This window comes from Cervus canadensis, chromosome 24 (assembly GCF_019320065.1).
Source record: "Cervus canadensis isolate Bull #8, Minnesota chromosome 24, ASM1932006v1, whole genome shotgun sequence".
Classification (NCBI taxonomy): domain Eukaryota; kingdom Metazoa; phylum Chordata; class Mammalia; order Artiodactyla; family Cervidae; genus Cervus; species Cervus canadensis.
In genome coordinates this window covers 11,445,065-11,470,546 of record NC_057409.1, presented here as the reverse complement: position 1 = coordinate 11,470,546, position 25,482 = coordinate 11,445,065, and the positions used below count along the sequence as shown (strand labels likewise).

General features: G+C 54.5%; 1 protein-coding gene across 4 annotated transcripts in view; it reads right to left on the bottom strand.

The window, feature by feature from the left end:
* Positions 1-22,044, bottom strand: part of PTPRU (protein tyrosine phosphatase receptor type U) — an 88,081-nt gene extending 66,037 nt beyond the window's left edge. For 2 of the 4 annotated variants that reach the window (XM_043445394.1, XM_043445393.1), the window contains exons 1-3: positions 21,854-22,029; positions 3,583-3,714; positions 337-608 (exon numbers count right to left, since the gene is read on the bottom strand). In XM_043445394.1, the coding sequence (XP_043301329.1) occupies positions 337-608; positions 3,583-3,714; positions 21,854-21,926 (477 nt within the window). In that variant the 5' untranslated portion in view covers positions 21,927-22,029. Of the gene's footprint in view, positions 1-336; positions 609-3,582; positions 3,715-14,798; positions 15,003-21,853 lie in introns of those variants that run through there. The other 2 variants (XM_043445391.1, XM_043445392.1) reach the window with 2 other exon arrangements.
* Positions 22,045-25,482: the final 3,438 nt, after the last annotated feature.

The window sequence follows — 25,482 nt, the reverse complement described above, 5'->3', positions numbered from 1 at the left end:
AGGCCAGAGGTTCCATCCAATCCCGGATGGATGTTACATTCAAGCCACAAAACTTGGCAGCCAAGACAGGGTTTCCAAGTCAGCACTATTCTTCCAACTCACCCCTTCCCTAGCGACAAACTATCACTGTTAACAATGACCTCTGATGCTGAACCCAGACTGAACCATTACTGAAGAACCACAGACTGGTCACTGACCTTGACCGCAGACAGACTCCTGATGCTGAACACTGACTAACTCCAACCTCGGCCACTTGCTTACCCTGACCTCACACTGACACCCCACTCTACCCACAGCCCCCAATCACAGACTAACCGCAGACAGAACCCAGCCCACCTGATATTCATTAGGCCAGAAGGTGCTGACAGCCAGTTCAGCCTGGTGCCACTGTCGGCCGTGGGATCCAGTCATATTCCAGACAGCACTGCCCAGGGGACCCCCATTGACACGCACGTAGATGCCCAAGGTGCCCGGGCTGTGCCCATCCCGGCTATATAGGAAGTAGCTGAACTGCACACAGTGGGTATCATTCTCACTCAGGCTCTGGAAGATGACATGGGCCCGCTGGCCTGGAGCATGCTGGGAAGCGTTGACCACCAAGTAGGAGCCTGGAAAGAGAGGAGGAAGAGGCAGGCGCTGAGAACATAGGGGAGGACCAGGGTTAGGGGGGGCACAGAGGAGGAGGCAAAAACAAAGGACTTCATCTAGAGGCAGGGGGCCCGAGTTCTGGTCCCAGCTCTGACTCATGGGATAAGTCCCTCCATTTCCCTGCATCCCTTTCCCAAAGGAAAGGCTTGCAGCAGCAAAAAAATACACAGATCTGGCTTTGCCAAAATCCTTTATTGCTCCTCGCATCACCCCTTATGACCTCCATCCAAGCTCCTGTTGGTCCATGTCTTTTCCCACCTACTGAGCTGTCCTGAGAGGCAGGGACTACAACAGTCATCTCAGGAGTCAAGAGTCTGGCACGTGACAGGCCCTCAAAGTCCACCTCTTCTGAAGCTCCCCCCACTCCCCACCGCGTCGCTCTGCGGATGTCTCTCCTGGCACCTGGATCATTAATAAAGTGTGTATCACTCTCCCCACAAGCCTGTGATACCTCGGGGCTCCACTGTGTCACCAGCACAGGTCTGCATGCTGAACAAACACACAGAACAGAGATTGAATGAAAGGACTCTAACTTTCCTTCGGGCCCCCATCCCCCTGAATCTAAATTCCTGGGATACAATTCTATTGTTTTCAAACCTGGAGAAAGGCAGTCCTGTCCCTTCCCCAGAGATCCAGGCTGCGCACTGGGAGCGGGGGAGAGGGGTGGAGGGGGAAAAGGGAGCTGGACTCCTCCAGATCTGGCTGAGGGATTATGGCCTCCCTCCTGTGGGGAGAAGGCCCCGGCAGCTGCCAAGAGGGTGCCCGAAACCAAGCAGGGCTGCCTCTTCCCAGGCTTGGCCACCGGCCAACACAAGCTCATTCAGATCCCAAACCACAAGGCTCCCTGCTCCGGGAGGGCTCTCCAGCGACTCCGCTGGAGGAAATCGCATTCATCTGCGGGAGCCAGAAGCCTGTGAAGGCGGCAGCTCCTGCATCAGTCCTGGTGGGGTCGTAAACAAAACTCCAGATCCCCATCCCCACCCAGGAAGGGATGCATCCCAGCCCCCAGCACAGTCTCTCTTGGCCCACGCCTCCATCCTCTCTCCTCTCCCTGTGAGCAGCTGTGTGTGCGGCTCTCTCCCCCTTTCAATCTGACACTTTGTTCTTGCCTCTTCCTCCTGCTCCCTCTGCCTCTCTCTCTTCTTTCCCCTAGTTTTTTCTCAGTCTGCATCCCTCCCGCTTCTCTCATCCACTCCCTTCATCCCCATTGCCCCACCCTCTCCTCTCTCCTGCTCTCTGACTGCGAGGGTGAATATCCCCTCCTCCCTTCTCTCTCCACCTCCATCTCCCTTCCCTAAAATGTGAGCACCAAACACAGCAGAGACTCCATCCATCTGGCTCACCACTGCATCCCCAGGATCCGGCTCAAGGCCCATACTGCATATGAAATTTCTCATCCCCTTTTCTCACTGGGTCTGTCTCTAGTGGTGTGGGGGAGAGAGAGAAGCAGAACCTACCCAAGGTGGTCAGGACTGTAAGAGATGAACTCAAACCAGCCACCTTGGAACCTGAAGGCTAACCCATCTCAGGCCAAGACTGGGCCCTGAGGGTACGGAGTCAGCCCACTCAGCATCCCTGCCGTGGTGGGCATCTTGACAGCTCACTGTCACCCAGCTCAGACTTTGAGATCTGCCAGGACAGAGGTCACACAAGGAGCTAAGAGTCCTGTGAAGGCAGAGATAAGTGTCCCATGGCGGGCAGAGTGTGAGCAAATGCACAGAAGCGGGGAGGCACCGGAGGCCTCCAGGAGACGAGGCCAGGGGTAGGAGGCCAGGCTGCAGAGGCCAGGTCATGGAGGGCCTCCCTCCTGTTGGCTTCAAGTCCTGGCCCCACAGTGAGAACCTTTGCTGTCCCTCCCATGTACTCTTGACAGCAGATGCCATCCTGGCCATACTGTGAGCTGAGCAACAAAGGCCCTGGCCTCCTACTGTGACAGGGCCAAGGGGAGGGGACTCAGCTATCCAGTTCTGGGTTCCCTCAGCAAGCCCATTTGGTTTTCCTACTATGCTACGTCCTCCGATCTAGCCTTTATCAGTAATAAAGGTGACAATCTGGCCTCCATCCATCTTATCCTCTTCTTAATCCCCAGTTGATTCTTTACCCAATGACAAGGGGTGGATCTTAGCAGTTGGGCCCCTCAAATATCTCCAACAATTGTTTCTAAGCATTCACTGAACCCTTACATGCCACCCCCACATTATGTATATTACAACACTATAAAATGGATTATTCTGTGCTCCATTTTGCATTTAAGGAAATGGAAGCTCAGAGAAGTTAAGTGACTTGCCAGAAACTACACAGCTGGTAAAGTGATGAAGCCAGGATCTGAACCAGGCTTCATGACTCAGTGCACTCGAGGCCGTCATCAGGGTAGAAGGCCAGGGCGAGGATCTACGCCGTTAGTCTCCTGACTCCCAGCCCAGTGTTCATGACGCCAGATGCTCCCCATCCTGAAATAGGGACTGGGCAAGGCAGAAGCTGGGAAAGACCTGAGGCTCGCAGGAAGAAAGGGGCAGAGGAAGGAAGGTTTTACACACATCCAGCCCCCAGGGCGACTGCTCTGTCAGCATCTTGACGTCCTGGGAGACCAGGATTTAGTCACAGGGAGAAGGGAGCCTCCCTGAAGGTGGAGGATTTAGGAAGACTCGGCAGGAATAAGGAGGATCCTGAGCTAAGCTGCCCCAGGAATAACGGGAGGTGGGCTTTATCTTAAGTTTACAAGGGTCTTTGAGGACTTGAAAACCTGCGCCCATTTTACAGGTAAAACTACCGGATGTACACGACTGGTCTGAGTCCAGAGAGCTCCACATTCACAGTGTCACGTGTGCCGCTACAGAGCAGATGAGGCCCAGAGAGGTTAAGCAATGGACCCAGGATAACACAGCATGGCCCCGGAAGGAGACGAAGGAGGAATGGTGCTGAGGGTAGGCTCACCGTGGGGCAGGTCCGCAGGCGCCCTGGTGCCGGGGTGGATCCGCACCTGCTCCCACTGGAAGTCGTCGTACTGGGCCTGGCTGTACTCGCAAGGCACCGCTGGGTCACTCGTCTCCTCGAAGGTGCAGCCGGCTGTGAGGGCAGGGCCTGCTTAGCCCAGGCTGGAGTGGAGGCGCTGGCCCAAAGGGCTCCTGGGACTACCCTCCAGGTGCCCCCACGGTCCCCTCCCACCCAGGCCCACCCTCCTCCTCTCCGCCTCCTCAAGCCCTCCCCCCACTGCTCCCTCCAACAAAATGCTCCCTCCCCCACCCCCTCCCCCCACCAAGGCCCTCTTTCCATTGTCTCCTCCCCATGCCAAGACCTCCCACATTCCCCACCCCCTTCAGCAGTCCCCAAAGCCCTACGGCTCAAGCACCCATTAAAGACCCTCTTCAGCAAAAGCTAGTTGTTATTACTCGGTGTGTTTGTGTGTTTGTCACTCAGTCAGGTCACATGGCTACAGTCCACCCAGGTTCCTCTGTCCATGAGATTCTCCAGGCAAGAATACTGCAATCGCTGCCATTCCCTTCTCCAGGGGGATCTTCCCTACTCAGGGACTGAACCCAGATCTCCTGCATTACAGGCAGAGTCTTTACCATCTGAGCCTCCAGGGAAGCACGTTATCATGTGCTGTGCTTAGTCACTCAGTCATGTCTGATTCTTTGCGACCCCATGGACTGCAGCCCGCCAGGCTCCTCTGTCCAGGTGGATTTTCCAGGCAAGAATGCTGGAGTGGGTTTCCGTACCCTCTCCAGGGGATCTTTCCAATCCAGGGATTGAACCCAGGTCTCCCGCATTGCAGGCGATTCTTTACCATCTGAGCCACCAGGGAAGCCCATTATTATCATTACTATCGATTAAAGTCTCACGACAACTCGTGAGATCAGAACTAGAATTATCCCCATTTTATAGGTAAGGAAACTGAGGCCCAAAAAGGCTGAGTAACTTGTTTAAGGTCAATCGGCAGGTCAGTGGCAGAGGCGGAGTTTGAACCAAGATATCCTGACTGCTGGTCAGTGTTCTATCACCAGCCCCTGCATCTTTGCAGAGAGGACAGACAGTGGGCCCCAGGACTGGCAGAATCGATTGCCCTAAGCCAGCCTTGATGGCATCTCCTTAAAAATAACAACAACAACTGATCACGTGACTTACAACAAGCCCAGCACAATGCTAAATGCTCTGAGTGTGGAGTCCCATTTAGGCCTCGGCTTCTGAGTAGGTACCACTACTGTGTTACTTCTACTTGATGAATGAGCTCAAGGGATGCACACCACCCAAAGTCACCCAACTGAGGTCCCTGACTGCAGGAACATGGCAGGCAAAAACACTGTCATGTGAGGTCCAGGCACCCATGACTGTAGGAAGCAAATTCCCAAGATTCTGAGCCACTATGCACAGTTTAAATAAGGAGAAGGGGAGGCAGGAAGAGGGGACCGAAAGGGATGCGAGCCCTTCAGTTGGTAATGAGGTCCATGTATCTTAGCTGGCTGATCAAAGCCCCCCTAATACACCTGAGAACATCACTGGTTCAGGAAGTAACTGGTGCCTGCACTCTCCCCTGAGCTGGTGCAGCGGTAAAGAATCCACCTGCCAATGCAGGCTGATACAAGGAACTGGGGTTTGATCCCTGGGTCGGGACGATCCCCTGGAGGAGGAAATGGCAACCCACTCCAGTACTCTTGCCTGAAGAATCCCACGGACAGAGGGGCCTGGTGGGCTACAGTCCATGGGGTTACAAAGAGTTGGACGTGACTGAGCACACATCACCACCACCACCATGGGTAGACTTAGGCATCTGAGACCCAGGAAAACGCCTGGATGAGCGGCCAGGAAGCAGACACAAATCATGCCAGGCCCTGTCCTGGGTACCTGCCAGTCACTAGTGCTTCTCCCCACTTGATAGATGAAGCGACTGAGGTTCCAAGGGGTGAAGAGATTTGTCCACAGTATAAGGCTGTAGATAACCAAGTGGGCTTTGGCATCAGACAGACTTGGGATTGATTGAATCTTGACTCTGCAATGTGCTGGTCCTGTGACCATGACCATTTCTCATCCTCAGTTTCCCCATCCACATGGGTGTTTATTGAGGATTCAACACAGGGGTCCACTGAGCACGATACCCGGCACATGCAAGCACTCAGAAGACCGGAGCTCTGCACCTGAGCCAGCTGAGTAACAGAAGCAGAATCTGAGTCCACGGAGCTCAGAGGCTGAAGTCCACTTTCCCCACCAGGAAAGGCTTCACTCTGAGAAGGGGCAAATCTGAGCCCCTTCTCAGCCTCAAGGAGAGGAGGGATGAGAAGCAGAGAGTAACAGGGAGTGCGTGCCACGTGCCAGGCACAGCAGTGGGCAGCTACACACACGGCCGGTGACCTGACCTTCAGGAGGCTCTGCTGTTCCCTCTGCAGCAGGGACCTCTCCAGGCTGTCAGAGACCACGTGAAGCAGCATCTTGAGCTGACCTGCACAGCCAGGCACACACAGGCTCACCGCTGTTGAGGGGGGAGTCTCCCTTTCCTCTTCACAGACCCCATCAGAGTGTAAAACAAAGGGGACATGAGGCTGGTACAGAGTGGATGGGACAAAATAATAGAAGCCTCACTTCAGAGCTGGGGCGGGACCTTGGCTGAGCACTTTGCCTCTTTGTGTGAAGAACTCTGGTCAGCATGTGCCCTGTAGCCTATGGATGGTAGGTTTTAACCCCATCTGTGCTGGGGAGGCCTTGGCTCTCCCCCTAGAAAATGATCCACAGCACAGCACACAGAGAGAACATGACCAGTAGAGATGGTCAGGGAGGGCTTCCTGGAGGAGGAGACAGCTGACTTCATCTACCCTGAGCTGAGTCTGTGCCTGAGGGTTTTAGCCAAGGCCTCCCTGAGCCAGATGAATTGCCATAAAGGGGACCCCAGAATCTAGAGTGCTGCTTTTCCCAGGATCTGGGAAAGTAACAAGGCAGCTGTCCCAGACGTGTCACCCGTGGCCCTAGGGCGAGCCCGAGAATGCCAACCCCTTTGCTTCCTCCCATCCACTCCAAGCCAGGCCAGGCCACGTGAGCTGTCAGGACTCCCAGACTAAGTGACCTGGTCAGAGGGACCCCCAGACTGTCTGACCTTAGCCAAGGTAACCTTCAGACTGCCTGACCCAGGTCAGTGACACCCAAACAGACAGACCTGAGCCAATGGCCCCATCCAGATGACCACCAGACCATCTGACTTCGACCAGACTGACTGACTGACCTCAGACCAGCCGACCACGGCCAGAGTGACCCCTGACTGCTATCAAACAACTCCAACAGTTGACCCACCAGGCTGACTGACCCCAGCTGACTGTCACCACCCAGAGCATCCCCTTCCAGTGGCAGAAGGATTTCTCTCCTTGTCCTGTGTCCATCCCTAGTCCTGAGTTTCTGGGCCAGGCCCACTGCAGCTATCATCCTTAGAGGGTAACAAATTTGGGGCCAGACTCTCCAAGGAGAGCCCCACCCTGACCTGGTCCCCAGCTCACTCTGGGATGGGAACAGTCTGCCCTCCCAGATCCTGGCGAAAGCCCTCATCACCTCCAGTCTGGATGGCTCAGGAGCTAAGAGTCCCAAAGCCAGGCCCCCAGTTCTGATAGAGACCCAACTCCTGCTGGGGTCCCCCAGCCCAGAGGGAAGAAAATAGATCAGACTTTGCATCGACAGCAAGAACAGTCAGGAAATCCCTCTCGGCTCCATCGACCCAGACTGGGGCCCGGACATGCACACACACATCAACCCCACCACAGGAGGGCTGCCCCCACCACCAGGGCCTGCCGAGCTGCTGTCACGCGAGTGTCTGCGCCTCGGTTCTTTGTCTCGTCACAGCAAAAATTTGGAGTGACGGACATTGAAGTCCCCTCGGCGGGTCGCAGCTCTCGGAGGACAGACCGTGTTATAGCTCTTAAATAAATCAGTGTTACAGCTCTGTTTATTTAGATAATAGCAGGAAAATCCATCTTCGAGGGGTGAGGGCACGTTGATCCAAAGACGCGAAGAGAAGAGCGCCCCGTCGCACGCGCGCGCGCGCGAGAGAGAAGAGGGCTTTGGCTCCTCTTTTTATATGCTTCTCTGTCCCTGGGCCTGTTATATGCAAATTGGGCTTAGGCAGGAGCGTTGTTTGTTTTACCTGAGGTTCTCACTCCGGTCCGCGGACCTTCCTTTGTTCTATTTTCACGGGCTTTCCCCTTCCAGGCCTTTTAGCCACCGCCATTTTGGACTCCTTCTCCCTATTCTAACTACCTAATACTACTATCCCTCAAAGTAACTCACAAGGTAGGTACTATGATTACTCCTACTTTACAGATGGACGCCAAGGCACAGGGAGGTGGAGGTGGCTTGCCCCAGGCCACATCTTAAGTCTGAGAAGCTGGGATTTAAGCCATCTATCTTCATTCAAGAAGACTGGCCACATGTGCCAATTCAGTTCCATTCACAGGACGTTCATTCACTGAGAGTATAAAGCAGGCCCCGGGTTGGCACCAGTAAAGGCACGAGGATGGTTAAGACTCGGCTCTGCCTCCAAGGACTTCCTAGTCAGAGTGGAGGTGAGGGAATGAGGCAAACAGAGAAGAGTCAAGGCCACGGTGGCGGGGACGGTCGGGGGAGGGGTGGTCAGGGGAGGAAGGTAGGTGCAGGGGGTGGTTTCCTGGAGGTGGGCACATGAGCAGAGCCTAGAAGGATGGGTGTCACTGTGGCCAGCAGAGATGGAGAGGGGCATTTGAGGCAAAGGGCCCAGCAGCAGCAAAGGAAGGTAGTGGGTAACATGTTCATTCGGGGCACAGAGAGGAACCCAGACTGGCCAAAGCAATGGGAGGTGAGACTGGTGGGCAGGAGGCTGAGGCCAGATCTAGGAGAGCCAAGTGCCAGAGTGAGAGGTCTGGCCTCATTCTGAGTGGGGAAGACACAATTCATATTGGAGCAGAGAAGCTCCTGGATTCAGATGAGACAGTGTGATACATCCTATCAGCCAGCGGTCCTCAGCCTTTTTGGGACCAGGGACCAGTTTCGTGCAAGACAATTTTTCTAGACAGGGCGGGAGGGTGGGAGCAGCAATGGTTTTGAGATGATTCAAGCACATTACATTTATTGTGTACTTTATTTCTATTATTATTACATCAGCTCCACCTCAGACCATCAGGCACTAGATCCCGGAGGTTGGAGACACCTGCTATAAGCCATGAGGAAGGCAGGGGGCTTCTCCAGAGGGCACTATAGGATCAGAAGTGGGATAAGTCAACAAGGGGTCTGGAGTCAGATGTCAGAAACTGGTGAGGAAGGGACCTCAAGTTCCCATCATGGACACAAACAGCACAGTTCCAAGCACACCAACAGAGATGCACAATGAGCACGCGTGCTCATGCACACATACACACACATACACACACACACATGCTCAAATTCTCACACTCTCTTCCCCCAGCCTCATCCATGCCTTGGGGACAGAGTCTCAGCTGGGGCCAGGGAGAAAACCAGACCCCTCTGTGGGTACAGCATCTCTGCCAGGGCCTCCCTGAGAGGTGGGCTGAATCAACCCAGGACCCCCAACAGCTCCCCCAGCCTCAGCTCAAACTGGCCCAGCTACATTCCTCAGCTAATCTCCCCAATCTGGCAGGCGGTTGCCTGAGCAACCGTCAGCCACAATTTGGGAAGGGAGGATGATGGTTTATCCACATCCGGCTGGGCTCTGGATGGGGTGATGTAAGGGGCAAAGCAACCTCTGCAAGAGGAATCAGAGTGTAGGAGGGGGTCTCCACCCCTCCATATGCACATATTTCCATGTACAGACATGTGTGTGTGTGTGTGTGTGTGTGTGTGTGTGTGCAGGCACACACGTGTACACGGCGGTGAGAGTGTGTGATGGCCTGGTACTGACTTGTGAGCACACGACTGGGAGGCAGGAGGCCTGGATCTAATTCCCGCTGAGCCTCTAACTCCCTGTGTGACCTTGGGCAGGTGGCTTGCCCTCTCTGAAGCCCCACTTGCTCACCTATGAAATGAGAATGAACATCTAGTGTGAGTTCTAAGGCTGTTCCACCTCTAGAATTCTGATTCCATTTGTGTGAGCATGCATGTGGGCAAGAATAATTTGAGGGCAGAGAGATGCTACGGGGGACAGGTGTGTGAGGGGGAGCACGGGTCTCAAAGTGTGAGTCTCCCAGCAGTGTGCTGTGAAGTTGTGGGTATGTAGGCATTTGTTTACTTGCAGAGATATAGGGGTACAGTCAGCAGCAAGTGTGTACCTAAGGGGAGGTGAGCGTACGCGGTGGGTAGAGGCAAATGGTGCATGTGTGTGCGTGTGTGCCTATGCGTGTGGGCACCACAAACATGGAAGCACCAGACTTCCTCCCCACCAGACAGGCAATGGTGCTCTGTGCCAACTACGGCTGCCAGCCAGCATCAGTGTTTTCCAAAGACCCTAGGTAAACAGAGTCTGTTTGCAATGAGATTTTTGTTCCCTTTGGTTTGTCAATAGAACATCCAGTTCCCAAGGGATGGCCCCAGGAGAAACAAAACTCCTCCCGATGGATTACAACTGTAGGGGCTGGTCTCATACCCTACCCCTGGCATAGCCCCAACCCTGGCCTGGGAAACTCAGATACAACCCCGAGAATGACACTGGCTCATGCCATCATCTGAAGCCACTCCCCCTTTCTGGGTAGCCCAACACAACCCTGGAACCAACACAGACTCACCCTTGGACATTCTTGCCCAACCTAGCCCCATCCCAAGTTCTCCACCCCAACAACAGCTCCATCTCAGGCCTGTCTAACCTCCACCTCCTCCCTTCTTGAGGTCTCTTTTGCCTTTGAACACCATCCCCAAGCCCTGTGCATAGTAGAATACCAACCAAGGCTGGACTTACTGACCGCACCATCCCAGCCGGTTCCTTTTTCTCTAATTTATTTTTAATTGGAGGATAACTGCTTTACAAAGTTGTGTTGCTTTCTGCTGTACCACAACATGAATCAGTCATAAGTATACATATTAATACATCCTCTCCCTCTTGAATCTGCCTCCCCCCACCATCCCACCCCTCTAGGTCGTCACAGAGCACCAGGCTGAGCTCCCTGTGTTATAGAGCAACTTCCCACTAGCTATCAATTTTACACATGGTGATTTATATATTTCAGTGCTACTCTCTCAGTTCATCCCACCCTCTCCTTCCTCTACTGAGTCCACAAGTCCACCCTCTACATCTGTGTCTCTATTCCTGCCCTGAGGATAGGTTCGTCAGTACCATTATTCTAGATTCCTTATATATATATTAATATAAGATATTTATTTTTCTCTTTCTGACTTACTTCACTCTGCATAACAGGCTCTAGATTCATCCACCCCAGTTCAACTGACTCAAATTTGTTCCATTTTATGGCTGACTAATATCTCATTGGAAAAGACCCTGGGAATGATTGAACGCAGGGGGAGAAGGGGATGACAGAGGATGAGATGGTTGGATGACATCACTGACTCAATGGACATGAGCTTCAGCAAGCTCCGGGAGTTGGTGATGGACAGGGAAGCCTGGCATGCTGCAGTACATGGGGTCGCAGAGTCAGACATGACTGAGCGACTGAACTGAATATTCCATTTTATATAAATATCAAAACTTCTTCTGATCCTGACCAACCCCACCCAGACTCAAAGACCATGACTCCAGTCCAGAAACCTGGCCCAGCCCACTTTACTGCTCTCCTGGCCCGGATCAACACAGCCAGACCTCAGCTAGGGCTCCCTGGCGCTGCTCTCCAGAGCCCTAAATAATTGGTGATCGATTAATCAAGGGCAGGGCTGGCAGCAATATGCCCACTTTCTAATCACACAGCATCCAGCAGAGCTGCAACCAAGAAGATTACCCAGGGCCAGGCCACAGGGTGAGAAAGCTGAGCTTTACCCACTACGGAGCCAATACAGAACCCAACGGTGCCAGCATCCTTCCATCTCTACTGAGAAGAGAAGGAAGTCAGCTACAGCAGAGGAAACTTCGGCCAGACCTACTCCCCAGCTCCTGGGTCAAAAGCACAGCAAGCCCCAAAATTAACAGCAGGGCTGTCATATTGTTCATGTAAGGGGAAGAAATGAAATTAAAAGACGCTTGCTCCTTGGAAGAAAAGCTATGACCAACCTAGACAGCATACTAAAAAGCAGAGACATTACTTTGCCAACAAAGTTCTGTCTATTCAAGGCTATGGTTTTTCTAGTAGTCATGTATGGATGTGAGAGTTGGACTATAAAGAAAGCTGAGCACTGAAGAACTGATGCTTTTGAACTATGATGTTGGAGAAGACTCTTGAGAGTCCCTTAGACTGCAAGGAGATCCAACCAGTCCATCCTAAAGGAAATCAGTTCTGAATATTCATTCGAAGGACTGATGCTGAAGCTGAAACTCCAATACTTTGGCCACCTGATGTGAACTGATTCACTGGAAGAGACCGTGATGCTGAGAAAGATTGAAGGCGGGAGGAGAAGGGGATGACAGAGGATGAGATGGTTGGATAGCATCACCAACTCAATAGACATGAGTTTGAGTAAGCTCCGGGAGCTGGTGATGGACAGGGAAGCCTGGCTGCAGTCGATGGGGTCGCAAAGAGTCAGACACGACTGAGCAACTGAACTGAACTGAAGGGGAAGACGTGGGGCAAGGCTGGACTCCAGAGGCAAAGGGCTGAAGGGAGGGCTGTTCTGTGCAGAGGTTCAGTAGGCAAATAGTCCATGGACTCCGGTAGTGCAGACACCCTGTGTCACATAAAACCACAGTGCAGTCCAGTGCTTAAGACGCCACCCTTCCCATGCAGGGGATGTGGGTTTGATCCCTGGTCATAGAACTAAGACCCCACATGCCACGTGGCGTGGCCAAAATATTTTAAAATAATTTTTTTAAGTGCAGAGTAGAGAGGCAGAGGGCTGTGCATGAACACGTGCAGTGCAAAGACGTGGATTTCTAATGGTCCCATGGAGAGAGAGGGCTACGTGACCCCAGTGTGGGTGTTGGGGTGCAGGGCAGCAGTTCCACGCTGCGCCGAGGCGTAATGCAGTTACACAGGGCACGGGGGCAGAGCCAGGGTGCACAGGCCTCACACGGCACCAGACACAGCACGCAGGACTGGCCGGTGCCATGACGCAGTGGAGAGGTGCCCCATCCATCGTGCCCATGACCCAGAGCTGCTCGGAGGTATGGTGCACCAGTGAGCAACTTAGGGTTACACTGGGCTGGCACTGGGCCCCAAGGGATAGGTGTATAGAAGAACACCAAGGGGGTCCGCCCAAGCTTCACTAGGCCTGGCACATAACAGGCGGTTCATGAATTCTCACCCAAAGGATGTCTAGAGGAGGCAGGCTTAACACAGAGAGACGGACACGCAAAGAGAAGGACATTGTGCAGTGCAGAAGGAAGTGCTGGGTGCTCCACACAGTCCCAAGGAGCACAGAAAGTGTAGACTCGAGAGCAGGGCGAGAAAGTGGCACCAAAATGGAATGTCGTGAAGACACCGGGTGGAACAGGGAATTCGGTGCAAATGCTCTGGATCTTGAAACCCAGTAGATCGCCCGAACAGGTGACCAGGTACAGTGCAAGGCAGAGGCCCAGGGCAGTGAAGGCGTGCAGGGCACAGGAGCATCACCAGGTGCTTGCAAAGGTAATGCAGGTAAAAACCCACACCAGTCCAGACCCCAGCAACGTGGCCTCGAGTTGCAGTTTCACTCCCAACTTCAGGCAGCATGCAGTGGGAGCCAGAGGAAACCTGCAGTGAAGCCGCTTGAAGCAAAAACACTGCTCATCTGGGGCTGCCTACAGAACCCCGGGAAGGACAGCAGCTGACACCTCAGCGGCTCTACAGGGAAAGGCCGAAATAACACAGGGGCGGCGTTAGAGCAGCAGTGATGCAGGGCGCAGGGCCGGGCCAGGAGAAGGCGCAGCGCAGTGAAGCAACGCGACAGACGTGCCGTGCCGGCAAGGGATGCTGTCCCAGGACTGCAGGACGGGGGACCGCAGACAGGCTGTTCCCGCCCATCCCCGATGCAGTACAGATGTCCACAGCGACCAGGCAGCGCCTACAGAGGCCACGTGATGCAGCGGCAGTGTCGTGGTAGCGCGCCATCTGTTGGCACAGTCCAGGGATGTGTGGCCAGGGACCATGCCCGATTCCAGGAGAGGCCACAAGCCTGACACACACCGTCGTCCGACAGTCACGCAGCACAGGAGACACAGAAGAGAGCCGCAGAGACACAAAAGGCAGCGCGACGACAGCACACAGCCCCACGGGACCCTGCAGATGGAGCGAACAGACACGCACGCAAGTCCACACAGTCCATGCAGCGCGGAAACTCACAGAGTGCAGCCACGCAGCGTAGGGCTGAGATGCAGAGCCGTGCATGGATGAAATCCAGTGGCCCAGCCCTGAGGAGATGGGTCCAGGAGCCCCAGAGAGCACACAGCCAAGCAGTCCAGGGCTGTGATGCAGGGCAGTTCTTAGCGTGAGGTCAAGAGGTGGCACACGCCTCCCATGATGATCGGGACAGCAGGGGAGCCCAGACCCCAGAAAACCCTTGCGTCTACAGCTCTGCCAGGCTGAGTTGGCCACCCTACGGGTTGGGGGCTGAGGCCCCATCCGCCCTGCGGGCTTCCCCCTCTCGTATCTCCCATCCCCAGCATCTTCCACCCCACTGACTCTCCAAGGGCACAGGATGAAGCCACAACCACTCACGGGGCGGGCAGCCAGAACTGAGCACATGGTCCAGGTATTTCTATCTGAGCAGGGCCCCAGCGCGCTGGCAGGCGAACAATGAATTCAGATTCTGCTGAAAAGCTTTTGGACAATTAAAGCACATCCCCTGGCCCCCAGCCCAGGGCTGGGCAGTGCGGGGCAGGAGGAGAGAGAGACAGAGAGGGACACCTATTGGATTAGGCCTTGGCACCGAGTGGGTGGGAAGTGGGATGAACAGGGAGGGAAGCAGGCGAGAGGCTTCCCAGACCCAGTGAACCTGGATCCTCCCTCCAGCAGCCCCGCCACCATGCCCCCTCCCAAGCCTGGATTTCATCGGAAGCCAAAAACAAGCTCTTCTGAGCACATAGGATGCTGTATCACAGACACACACACTTAATAACAGTTTAGCACACCCAGGGCTTACCACATGCCAGAACCTGTTCTAAACTATACACGTACGTGTATAAAAGACATCCTCACTGCAGTCCCATGCAGTATGTTCCATTATCATCTCTCCTCTCACAGATGAGAACACTAAAGGGTCAGAGAGGTCAAGCAACTTGCCCAAGGGATACGTGGCTAGCAGTGGGAGAGCCAGGATCAGAACCTAGATGGTGTGGTTCGTAAGCCACACTTCACCACTACACTCTAGGTACACACACACACAGGCAGAAACACCCACTTGCACACATCCTGAGCAATGTATGGCCCACCCTCTCAGTTAAGACCCCCCCATCCTGCCCAAATAGGTTTCTAATACTTTCCAGTTGTCACCTTTTGTCCCTCAGCTGTCCCACTTCCCCTTCTAGCCATCCCCCATCTATTCCCCCACCCTCAGTTGTCCCCCCAACACCACCTGTCCCCTCATTCCCAGCTGTCCCCATCCCCCTGATATAGCTTTATAGCAGGTTATCTCCCATCCCCCCTCATGGTTCCCCACCCCACAGCTGTCATTCCATCCCTGGCTGTGATCTTGCCCATCAAATATCTCAACACGCCTTCCCAATTTCCCTCTCCCAATCCTTCCTCCCCTCCCCTATGCGTGCATGTGTGCGTGCTCAGCAGTTTCAGTCGTGTCCAACTCTTTGCAACCCTATGAACTGTAGCCTGCCAGGCTCCTCTGTCCATGGGATTCTCCAGGCAAGAATACTGGAGTGGGTTGCCATGCTCCTCTCCAGGGGACCTTCCTAACCCAGGGATAGAACCCACATCTCCTGCATCTTCTGCATCGCAGGCGGATTCTTCACCACTGACCCAGCCCTTCCTCCCAGCCTAGTGGGGAAGGAGATGGGAAAGGCTGCAGCCCACTGACTCGCGTGCGCTGTGGGAGAAACCTGGTCAACCGTGCCAGAAAGGGTCTGAGAAGGCTTCCCTGGGGAAGGGACATCAGAGCTGAACTCTGAAAGCTGGACAAGAAGGCAGGCTTCCAGGAACTGAGGCAGGTGGGAAGGGCATTCTTGGCAGAAGGCACAGCATATGCAAAAGTAGAGAGGTGTGAAAGGGCCTGGCGGGTTCTGGGATCAACACTGGCCTGGTGAGCCTGGAGCCAAAGGCGGACAGGGAGGAGCGGGGTCAGGGGAGGAGAGATATAAACACAAAGCCGTCATGGAGAGCAGGGACTGGGTCGTACGGGGTCTTCTCTGCCATCTCAGGCTTTGGCCCCTGGGCGCTGGAGAGCCTTCAGCTTAGAGCAAGGGAGCGGCAGCATCCTATGTCTGCCTGAGAGGCCATTCAGATCCCAGGATGGTAGAAGCAGGCAGATGGCAGAACGGAGACCAAGGAGGGGGCCGCTACAATGGTCCAAGCATGGAATGAAGGGGCTGCAGAGAAGGGGATGTGGATTCGGAAAAGCCTTCTTCAGTGGCCACAAAGTGACAGTCCGTCCACTTGGTGAGGTGTCCAGGCCTCACTAAAGATGCTGTAGGCCTTGCACCTCTAGACCAGCAATGTACATGGAGTTTTTTGCTGTGATGGAGATGCTCTTGACCAGTACACAGCCTGACCAATACAATAGTTACTAGCAAGAGGCGACTCTTGAGGACTCAAAATTGGGGGGTGAGACTGAGCGACTGAATGTTTATTTAAATTAAAATCTAATAGCCAGGGACTTGCCCGCTGGTTCAGTGGTTGAGAATCTGCCTTCCGACACAGAGAATGTGGGTTCAATCCCTGCTTGGGGAATTAAGATTTCACATGCCCTGGAGCAACTAGAGAAATCAGCGCCAGGCAACTAGAGAGAAGCCCGCAAGCCGCGATGAAGAGCCCGTGCACCAAAACAAAGACCCAGTGTAGACAAAAAATAAGCAAACCAACAGCCACCTGCGAAGAAGCAGCCACCAAATCGGAGAGTGCAGGTGGAGAACGTTTCCACCATTTGATAAAGTTCTAGTGACCATCCATTGAGAAGCAGAACCGCAGGGGCTTCCTCCAGAGGGCCCTAGCACTGGGGACTGTCTGAAGATCAGGAGGTCGGCCCCCTGGAAGGCAGCATCACAGGCTGGGTGGGCACAGGCCCAGGCCCTGGTCCACAACAGGGCACAACCACACAGACCCTCCCCACCCAAACATGCACACCCCTTTCCTGGAGATGCAGACACCTAAATATACACCTAGACACGCTGACCACAGAGCACCCTACAGCCAAGCCCACCAACACCTGGATACTCCAACACAGGCGCACCCCATTGCTGGATACATAGATACCCCAGGCCCAGACACGTGGGTACCCACACCCAGGCATCTGGGCAGACCCACAGCCAGGCATAAGGCAGCTACAGTCCCCCACACCCACTAACCTGAGGACTCCCAGTCACCGGGGTACACCCACCTCCGGATCCAGAGACACTGGGATATTCTTATGTTGACACACCCCGATCCTCCCACATCTGGGTCCTGGGACACCCATGCCCAGATCCTGAGACGTCACCCACCCAAAGAGCTCTGCACCCAAACTCCAGGGATCAGACACATGGATACCCGGACACCCAGCATCAGGCTCCCCGGAATCAGAGCAGCTGGTCACCTCTCGACTCGGAATTCAGATCCTGCCACACAGGGTGACCAGATGGCCAGACCCCCTGAGAAGCCACACATATGTCCTGTGCCCCAGGCTATGATCATACAATCACAGCCACACACAAATACAAATACACACACACACACACACACACATTCTGACTGTCCAGATGTCAGGGTGACACCCACACACACCTCCCCCGGCCCCTGCCCAAACCCCACCTGCAGGGTCACCACGGGGAGCAGCACTCCCCGATTCCTGGGTTCAGGGGCAGCCAGGACAGAGGCTGAGAGGAGGACAGAGGATTGAGGGAACACCCGCCCTCCCCCCACAGGGCCCTCCCCCTCCTCCCCAGACCGACGCTCAGTGACGGTTGGGACTCTGATGCGTCTCACCAACTGCCGAGCCTCCAGGACAAAGAGCTGAGACCAGGGGTGACAACAGACCCTGCTAGCCGCTGGGGGGCAAGGGTGATTGTGGGAGAGGGGGTGGCGGACAGCGGCGGGGGGCGGGGGGCTGCCCGGCAGGGAGATGACCTCTCCAACTCCCAGTTCCCAGATGACACGCTCTGTGTGGCCTTTTCATACAACACCATCCCCCCCCAGCAGAATTTTCCAGATTCCTGGAGGGAAACCTATTTCTTCAATCTCTACTTTCAGTGGAGTTGGTGCGCCCCCATCTGGCATCTCCAGCTCAGAACTTGACCCCCTGGACATCACTCATTCTTTCCTGCCTGGTGTATTTACTCATCAGGAGTGGGCCAGGCCTTGAACCTAGCAGTTAAGATCCAAAAGTGAGCTAAATACCCAGTCCCTATCCCCACAGAGCTCAAGGTCTCTAAGGGAGAAAGGACCAATAAACTGTAATTACAATAATTACAGTGCTACGAAAAATCCAATCAACCCCCTCCTCCCTTCTTGAACTAGAAGAGGGAGGAACCAAGGAAGGCTTCAGAGAGGAGGTGATGTCTAAGCTAAAACCTGAAGGAGGACCAGGAATTCACTCAGTGAGGAGGTGGAGTTAGAGAGTTCTGGGGAGAAAATACAGCTTGTCCAAAGGCCCAGAGAGAAGATGGAGGGCAATGGGCATTTAGTGGGTATTGGGAGGTGGGTTAAACTGGTCAGAGCATAGGATGCAAGGCAAAGAGCAGAAAGCTGATGGGACTGGACAGGGAGGGAGGGGTCAGGACAGGCAAGAGGACCTGGGGAAGAGACTTAACTGGGAGGTAATGGTGAGCTTTCAAAAGGTTTCAAACCAGGCTTTCAAATGTGATTTAGGAAGATCCCTGACACCATGGAGGGAAGGGTGAAGGAAGAGGCTGGAACCTGCCTGCACATGCAAGATGGGTAAGGATGGAGAGAAGGGGACAGATGAGAGAGATCCTGAGACGGCATAAGGGTCGGGTGCATCAGGATACAGGAGAACAACTTGGAGGAGGGAAGGGCTTTGAAAGAAAAAGGAGGGCACAAGGCTGTCCCAACAACTCTAGCTAGCCCAGTCCTGCGTGACCAGCCACCCCCCACCCTGGTCTGGCTTAGCTGACGAAAGCAGGGCAGGACGGCGGCACTCCTGGGACAAGCAGGACATCCACCCTGGGTTCTCCCCGGCACCGGAGCCGCCCAGGAGCTCAGCATCCCCCCACTCTGGCCACGCTCACGTCTCCCTGTTGAGTCCCTCCCCCACCCCAGGGAGAAGGGCCAGCTGCCCAGACAAGCCTTCATTGCCCAACCTGAAACCACTGGGCAGCCTCTCCCTCATTCCTGCTGTCCACAGCGCCAGCAACCAAAAGGACAAAATGAGCTAGAACGCAACGGAATAAATTACTGCCAGATTTGCATGGCTCAGAGACATCACCACCCACCCTTTGGAGGGAGGGGGGACTCAGGAGGCCCTTTCAGGGAGCTGGGCTGACTCAAACCAGTTCGGGGACGCGGCGAGATCATACCCCTTCTACTCAGGGCTTCTGAATGAAGCTCAACAGTAATAGCTACAAGTGTCAGGAACTGTGGAAGAGACGTGACTTGCCCAAGGACAAGAGGACAGCAAGTGGCAGAGGCAAATTTGAACCCAGGTCCCCCTGGCTGCAAATCACAGCCTCTGGGGCTCTGTAGCCATCCTCAAAACCATCTTTTGTTCCTTGGCACTCACAGACAGAGGCTTACTTTGCAATCTACCAAGTACCATACACCTTTATCATGAAGCCGGTGGGACAGAGCAGAAAACCGGGGCCCCAGAAATGGGAGCAACTGGTTCAAGATCTCAGTCCTCAACCTCAGTCCCTGTTATAAGAGGGGGGGCCACGTCTGAGGGTTCTCAGAATCAAGGTGATGGAGGTAGAGATGGGAGAGCGTGTAGTACCCTCGGTTTGATCTCAGAGTGGGGGAGGGGGCAAAGTCGCTGCAGGACAGGGGTAAGGTTTGGGGGAAGATAAGGAGGGAGGTAGCCTTAGGGGTCCTCTCTGGCGCTCAGGTGTCAAAGCTAAAGCTGTGCGCGATGGCCTGGGGCCGCAGGGTCCGGCTGACCTTAGAGTCAGTGGTGGGAGAGGCCGCGGGCACCCTGGGAGCTCCGCCCAAAGAGGCCGGAGGGGGCGGCAGGGCAGCAAATGCGATCCGGAGAGGCCAGTTCTCGGAGACCGGCGGCCTGAAGGAGGCTCCCTGGGGCCGAGGTAGCTCTGCCTGTGTCTCGGCTCGGAAACCCGTCTGGGGCGTCTCCCCGTTACTCGGGCGCCCCGGGTACCAGACTGGAGCCGCCCAACCAGAGGGGGCGGGGATGCTGAGGCCGCCGGGAGGGGACAGGCCACCCCCGCCCCAGAAAGGCCATCAGATGCAACTCCGCAGGAGAGGGCCCCCAGTGTGGCATCCCAGGCCTCCGGGTAGGATCGGGGGTGGGGGAGGCGGGGACAGACACAGGAACACACAGCCGCCGCCGACACACGGTCCACAGCACATACGGATATACAGCCACAGCTCTGGATACACATATTCAGAAACGCGATCACACGTACAAGTTCACACACAGACACACACACACACAACACACCTCCGAAAGACTCCACTCTCCGAAACACTCAGAGAGACAGCGCGGTCACACGGCACCCAGAAGCACCGAGACACACGCTCACACGCGTACACTCACACCCCGCCGTCCCCGCCAGCGGGGAGGCCGCACAAAGTTGCGGAGTCGACGGAGGGGGGTGTCCCAGGAGACCCCGGCGTCCACGGCGCCTCCCGCGCGCAACCAGAGGGGGCGCCGTCCGGCCGCCCAGAGCCAGGCCCGGCCCACCCGGACGCACCCCCCACCCCGCCCCGCCGCCTGGGTGCAGCCGCGGCCCGGTCCCCACACGATCGCCCGGCCGCACGGCCCTCCCCTCCCACCGGCCCCGGCGCGCCCGGCGGCCGCCCCCTACCCCGCGCTGGGCCCTCCGGGCCCCGGCCCCAGCGCCCCGCAGACCCGGCGCCGTCTCGGATCCGCCACCAGCCAGCGCCGCGCTGAACTTGCGAAACAACAAACAGCCCGACATGTCGGAGTCGGCGGCCGCCGGGCCCCCATCCCTCGCTGCCAAGCCTCAGGCCCGGCCCGACCGGGGAGGCAACCGGGCGCCGCCAGGACAACTTGTTCCGGGGCCCGCGCGCCCCACGCGCACACCCGAGGGACACACACACAACACAACCTGCACCGCCCCCTCGGGCGGCCCCGGCCCAGGGCACACACACTCAGCCGTGGCCCAGGCGCGGACCACACTCGCAACATTCCTGGACACGCAGCCAGCTTGCACGAACACACTCACATCCGCTCCAGACACGCTCCTACACACGCATTCCCGGCACACTCGGCATTCACTGGGACCCACGCAGCCCCCGGAGGAGCACACCACTGGCCCCAGACACACGTACACATCGCGCACACGGCGCGCGGACACACTCGTTCCGGACCCGTTCCCACGCCTTCACACACGTACACGGATCTCACAAGCACACACATCGCACACGCGTCCTCTGCTCCACACGCGGGCAGAATCCACAGAGCACTCTTCGCCACACGCAGAACACAAAACACAGAAGCCATTCTCGGACACACAAGAAACAGCACTCCGGGCTAGGGCACACACAGATGCCCACAAACGCAACACATCAGCCGAGGCAACTCCTGCCACACAACCGAACTCGGATGGACACACAACAGACATAAAATCCTACTTGGCCCCACACACACACTACACAGAGGCAGACACGACACTCGGCGCACACCCCATGCCTTGATGCACACAACATTCACCCCAACACACTCGTGGACACACAGCACACACAGCACCTTTTCTTGCACATCCCTCAGGACACATTCGCAGGCACACAACCCCCTGAGCACACGATCAACACTCAAGACACACCGGGAGCAAGCTCGCTACGTCCGGTCACCCAACACTCCCACTTTCTTTGGAGATACGCCACCGGCGCCGGGGCTCGGCGGGGCAAACTGGGTCCGACCGACGCGCGCTTACCTGCCGGAGTCTCGGTCTCGGGTGCGCAGAGCTGGAAGGTGAGCGCCAGGACGAGAGCCTGGGCGCGGGCCATGGTGCGCCGCCGCCTGCCCCGGGGCCCGGCGCGGGGGGGGCGCCGCCGCCGCGGGAGCCCGAGCCGAGCCCACGGCGAGCCGGAGCCGGAGCGAAGCGGCGCGGCGCCGAGCGGGACTGGCGCCGAGTCCAGAGCGGGAGCCCAAGCAAGCGGGGCGCTGACGTCAGGCTCGGCCTCGCGTTCCTCGGTCTCGAGGCGCCCCCTACTGGCAGCCGCGCGCGCCCCTGCCCAGTCCGGTCGCCCGCGGCCCTGACGCGCCCCGCCCCCACTCCCGGACCCCTGCCTGGCGGTCCCGGGCGGGGCCTGGATTCCCACCCGCCTCTGAACCCACCCGGCACCGACATTCTTAGGAGAGCAGATCCAGTCCTCTGCTTATTGCTCGTTCCTCGCTCGCACACAGCTCTCCGGGACAGAGACCCAGGGACACAGAGCCTCTCGGTCCTACCCAATGCTTGAATCCCCTCTACCTCGATCCCTTTCAGTGCGCATCCATCCTTATCTCCAAGGACAGGGAGCTCATCCCCTACCAAGAGTAAGCGATGGGGTCTTGGAAACGCTAGCTTTTAGAGCTGTTCGTAGTATTCCTTTCAGTTCAGTTCACTTCAGTCGCTCAGTCGTGTCCAACTCTTTGCAAGCCCATGGACTGCGGCACGCCAGACCTCCCTGTCCATCACCAACTCCCGGAGTTTACTCAGACTCGTGTCCAGTGAGTCGGTGATGCCACCCAACCATTTCATCATCCTCTGTCTTCCCCTTCTCCTCCCGCCTTCAATCTTTCTCAGCATCAGTCTTTTCCAATGAATCAGTTCTTCCCATCAGGTGGCCGAAGTATTGGAGTTTCAGCTTCAGCATCAGTCCCTCCAATGAATATTTAGGACTGATTTCCTTCAGGATGGACTGGTTGGATCTCCTTGCAATCCAAGGGACTCTCAAGAGTCTTCTCCAACACCACAATTCAAAAGCATCAATTCTTCAGTGCTCAGCTTTCTTTATAGTCCAACTCTCACATCCATACATGACTACTGGAAAAACCATAGCTTTGACTAGATGGACTTTTGTTGGCCTTTATCATCCTTTTAATGTCCATGGGATCTGTAGTGATGTCCCCCCTTTCATTTCTGATATTAGTAATCTGTGTCCTTTCTCTTCTTTTCCTAGTCTGGCTAGAGACTTATCAATTTATTAATCTTTTCAAAGAAGCAGCTTTTGGTTTGGTTGTTTTTTCTCTATTGATTTCCTATTTTTCATTTCACTGATTTCATCTCTAATTTTTATTATTTTCCTGCTTCCCTGGCATTCAATTTGCTCTTCTGTTTCTAGTTTCTTAAGGCAGAAGTTTAGATGATTAATTGCAGATCTTTTTCCTTTTCTCATAGATGCATTCAGTGCTATAAATTTCCCTCTATGCACTGCTTACCCAGCATCCCACAAATTTTGATAAGTTGTGTTTTCATTTAGTTTTCATTTATTAATATGTCAAAAAATTTAAATTCCTCTTGAGATTTCTTTGACCCATGTGTTTTTTAGAAGTATGTTATTTAATCTCCAAGTATTTGGGGATTTTTCAACTCTCTGTTATTATTTGTAGTTTAATTCAACTATGATCTGAGAGCAATCACTGTATGATTCTTTTCTTTCAAGTTTGTTAAGTTGTGTTTTATGGTCCAGTAGGTGGTCTATCTTGGTAAAAATTCCATGTGATCTTGGGAAGACTGTGTACTCTGCTGTTGCTGGATGAAGTAGCCTTTATTTATTTAGTTGCGGCATGTGGGATCTAGTTCCCTGACCAGAGATCAAACCCTGGCCACCTGCACTGGGAACTCAGAGTCTTAGCCCCCAATCCATCAGAAAAGTCCCTGAAGTAGTTTTTAGATGACCTTTATCTTTAGTTGATTGATGGTGTTGTGGAGTTTAATTATGTCTTCCCTGAGTTTCTGCCTGCTGGACATGTTTATTTCTGAGAGAGAGCTGTTGAAGTCTCCAGCTCTAATAATGGATTCAGCTATTTCTCCTTGCTATGCTGGCTGGCTTTTAAAAAGTTCTTTCTCGTCATGCCATGAAATCTACCCCCCTCAATGACCCTCATTGATTCTAGTCTATCTCCAGGCTACACAGGTTAAGTACATTTGGGCCTCCGCCCAGGATAAACCTTTGTACAATGACTACAAACTAGTTTTCCATTTCTACATAAGACCAGGTACCTTCTATGTGTTTCACCTGTATGGACTCATTTAATCTTTACCACTATTTTTCCCATGACACAGTTGAGAAAATTAAGGTACAGAGAGAGAAAGTGACTTTTCCAAGACTACGTGTAGTATGCAGCAGCTCCGAGACTTGAATCAAAGACTTCTGGCTTGAATTGAATAGAAGCTGAGGCCTATCTCCATATGGAGCAAATCAACAAACACTAGATATCAATTTATCTGTCCAACAGTTACTCTAAGCCAAAGTGAAGATATAAGACAGATAAAAATCCCTACCCTCATGGAGCTTATATTCCAATGCAAAGACAAGAACAATAAACAACCAAAAAAAAAAAAAAGCAAATTCTCTGGTGTGTGAGACAGTAGTATACTGGAGAAATGGGGGAGATGGGACCTCCCTGGTGGTCCAGTGATTAAGAATCCATCTGCCAATACAAGAGACATGGTTCATTGCCTAGTCCAGGAAGATCCCACATGCCAAGGAGCAACTAAGCCTGTGCACCACAACTGCTGAGAGTGCGTGCTGCAAGTACTGTGACCAAGCACCTCGGGCCTGTGCTCTGCAACAGAAGAAGCCTCTGCAGTCAGAAGCCGGCGCACCACATTGAAGAGTAAGCCCCCGCTCACTGCAGCTAGAGAAAGTACACGTGCATCAACGAAGACCGGCACAGTCATCAATAAATAAAAGAAAGAAATGGGGAGAAACAGTAGGGGAAAGGGGATTATTGCCATTTTAAATGGAGGCACCTACTCTTATGGCATATTCATTGTGTGTCTGCAGCTTTAGAACATGAGCTCCCTAAGGGCAAGGACTCTGTCTTACATCCCACTGTTTTGTATCTGGCCTATAGTCAGCACTCAAGAAATATTGAATGGATGAACGAATGCAGACACGGTTCTTGCCTTCGTGAAGCTTACATTTTCCCGGGAGAGACCAACAGCAAACACACAGAGAAGAGACAGAAAGGACCATCCAGAAAAGGAAACTCAAGGAGAAAAATCTGATGAAAAAGAAGAAGCAACCAGGGGTGCTGCCGCAGAGGACAGTTGCAGAAGCCCCATGGCAGGAGTTTACCGCTAGTCCCATTTTGGGGGGATGTGGAAACTGAGAAACGCAGAAAAGCTTTTTGGGTGTCTCAGAAAGCATAAGACACTTGCCCAAGGTCACACAGCTAATAATGGTGGGTCCAGAGCTCAGACCTAGGTCAGACTGATTCCACAGCCCTCTTTGTGCAGAGGAAGACTATGGGCAGAGACTGAGCTGGAAGGAGAAAAGGACACAAGTAACAGATGGACAGATAAAAAGAGAACATTCTGCTCCACTTGAAAAAGACCACAGGCTTCTCTAA